General features: G+C 48.4%; 1 protein-coding gene across 1 annotated transcript in view; it reads left to right on the top strand.

The window, feature by feature from the left end:
• The window catches only part of LOC107478259 (uncharacterized), a 2,748-nt gene extending 2,411 nt beyond the window's left edge, over positions 1–337 (top strand). The window contains exon 2 of the mRNA XM_016098394.1: positions 182–337. Coding sequence (XP_015953880.1) covers positions 182–337 — 156 coding nt within the window. The remainder of the gene's footprint in view (positions 1–181) is intronic.
• The last annotated feature ends 1,131 nt before the right edge of the window (positions 338–1,468 follow it).

Genomic DNA, 1,468 nt, shown 5'->3' with positions numbered 1-1,468 from the left:
ATTGTGGGGTTTTTCCGAGAAGCGTGGGGGAGGGCCCCATACTTGGATACCAGAAAAATCCTCCAAGGAACACCGACTTTTGTTCAATCTCAACTAGGTAGTGCATGCATTCTTTATTTCCGAATTGTTTCTGCCGACTTACATTCTACCGACTTGTAACTTTTGTTAGCTGTTTTTGTAGATATGGCAAAAAGGAATGCTCAGGAGGCCTACCAAAGGGTCCAGGAGGCTAAGGCGAAGTCCAGGGCTAGGGCCGGAGGTGCCAAGGCAGTCGTTTCTCCTCCTCCTCCTCCTCCTCCTCCTAAGACTGTGGGTACTCCCTCTCAACCTATTATAATCTCCTCTTCGACTTTGTCTCGGCCACTCCCTTCCGCCCAACTTCTTTCCGAGCCAGAGAAGAAGAAGCACAAGACTTCAGAGTCTGGCTCTTCTTGGGATGGTGGGGTTAAGGCGGATGCTCTTGCATTCGTCCGAAAGAACATCTATCCTTTTATAAATATGGATGATGTTTCTGTTCGGAACCACCTCACCACTCTGGCCGAGGAGAGTTTTAGGGCGGCGGGTGTGTGTGGCAAACTTTTGGACATCTTCGAGAAGACTCCCCTCAGCTCTTTGGGGGGAACCTCGAAGGTTGAGGAGTTGGAGGGGAGGCTTCTTGTTTTTCAAAAACATGAGAGGGAGTTGAAGGAGGAGAGAGATAAGTTGAGGGAGGAGAGAGACAGCCTCCGGGAGAAGGAGAGCCAGCTGCAGGCCCAACTTACTATGGAGGCGAATTTGAGGAAGGCAGCCCAGGAAAGTTACCAAAGTTTATTTAGAGATATGGTGGCTGTGAGGAAGGATTTGATGAACTCTCGGAACGCTTATGCCGAGTTGGAGGACTCTATTGCCGATGGGGCCGAGGAGTCTTGGAGAATTTTCCTGGAGCAAGTCAGAGTTATTGCTCCCGACTTGGATCTTTCTCCTCTACATCCTGACAAGGTAGTTATTGATGGCGCCATCGTTGATCCTCCTGTCCCCGAGGTTGTTTCTGAGTCAGACCTGAAGACTCGGGGGCAGAGGATTATTGAGTTTCCTCCTCGTTCCCAAGATGCTCCGAGTTCTTCAACCGTTGCTCCGACTTCCTCTTCAGCTTCTCTTCCTGGTCCTGGTGGCGCTCCTCCTGATTCTGGCGGTGGTGATTCCTCTACTCCTCTGAAAAGATGACTTTATATTTTATGGCTATATGGGGGCCCAGCCTGTGGGTCCCCCCTTTTTTAAACTTATTTGTGTTGGTGGTTGTGAGAACAATTTCTTTTGGCCTTTTAGGGCCGTAAACAAAATATTCCTGGCGAGTGCCCTTTTTAAACAAGGGTGTAGAAAAATAAATGCCCTTTTTTGGATAAGGGTTCTAAGTTACCTTGTGCGTGCATGCTTTTCTGTTTTCGATATTTTTGATCTTTTCGGAAAAACCTTTTTGTTGGCTTGCATT

This window comes from Arachis duranensis, chromosome 3, assembly GCF_000817695.3.
Source record: "Arachis duranensis cultivar V14167 chromosome 3, aradu.V14167.gnm2.J7QH, whole genome shotgun sequence".
NCBI classification, from domain to species: Eukaryota; Viridiplantae; Streptophyta; class Magnoliopsida; order Fabales; family Fabaceae; genus Arachis; species Arachis duranensis.
The sequence above is the reverse complement of the archived record's forward strand: the minus strand, read 5'-3'. Positions and strand labels throughout refer to the sequence as shown.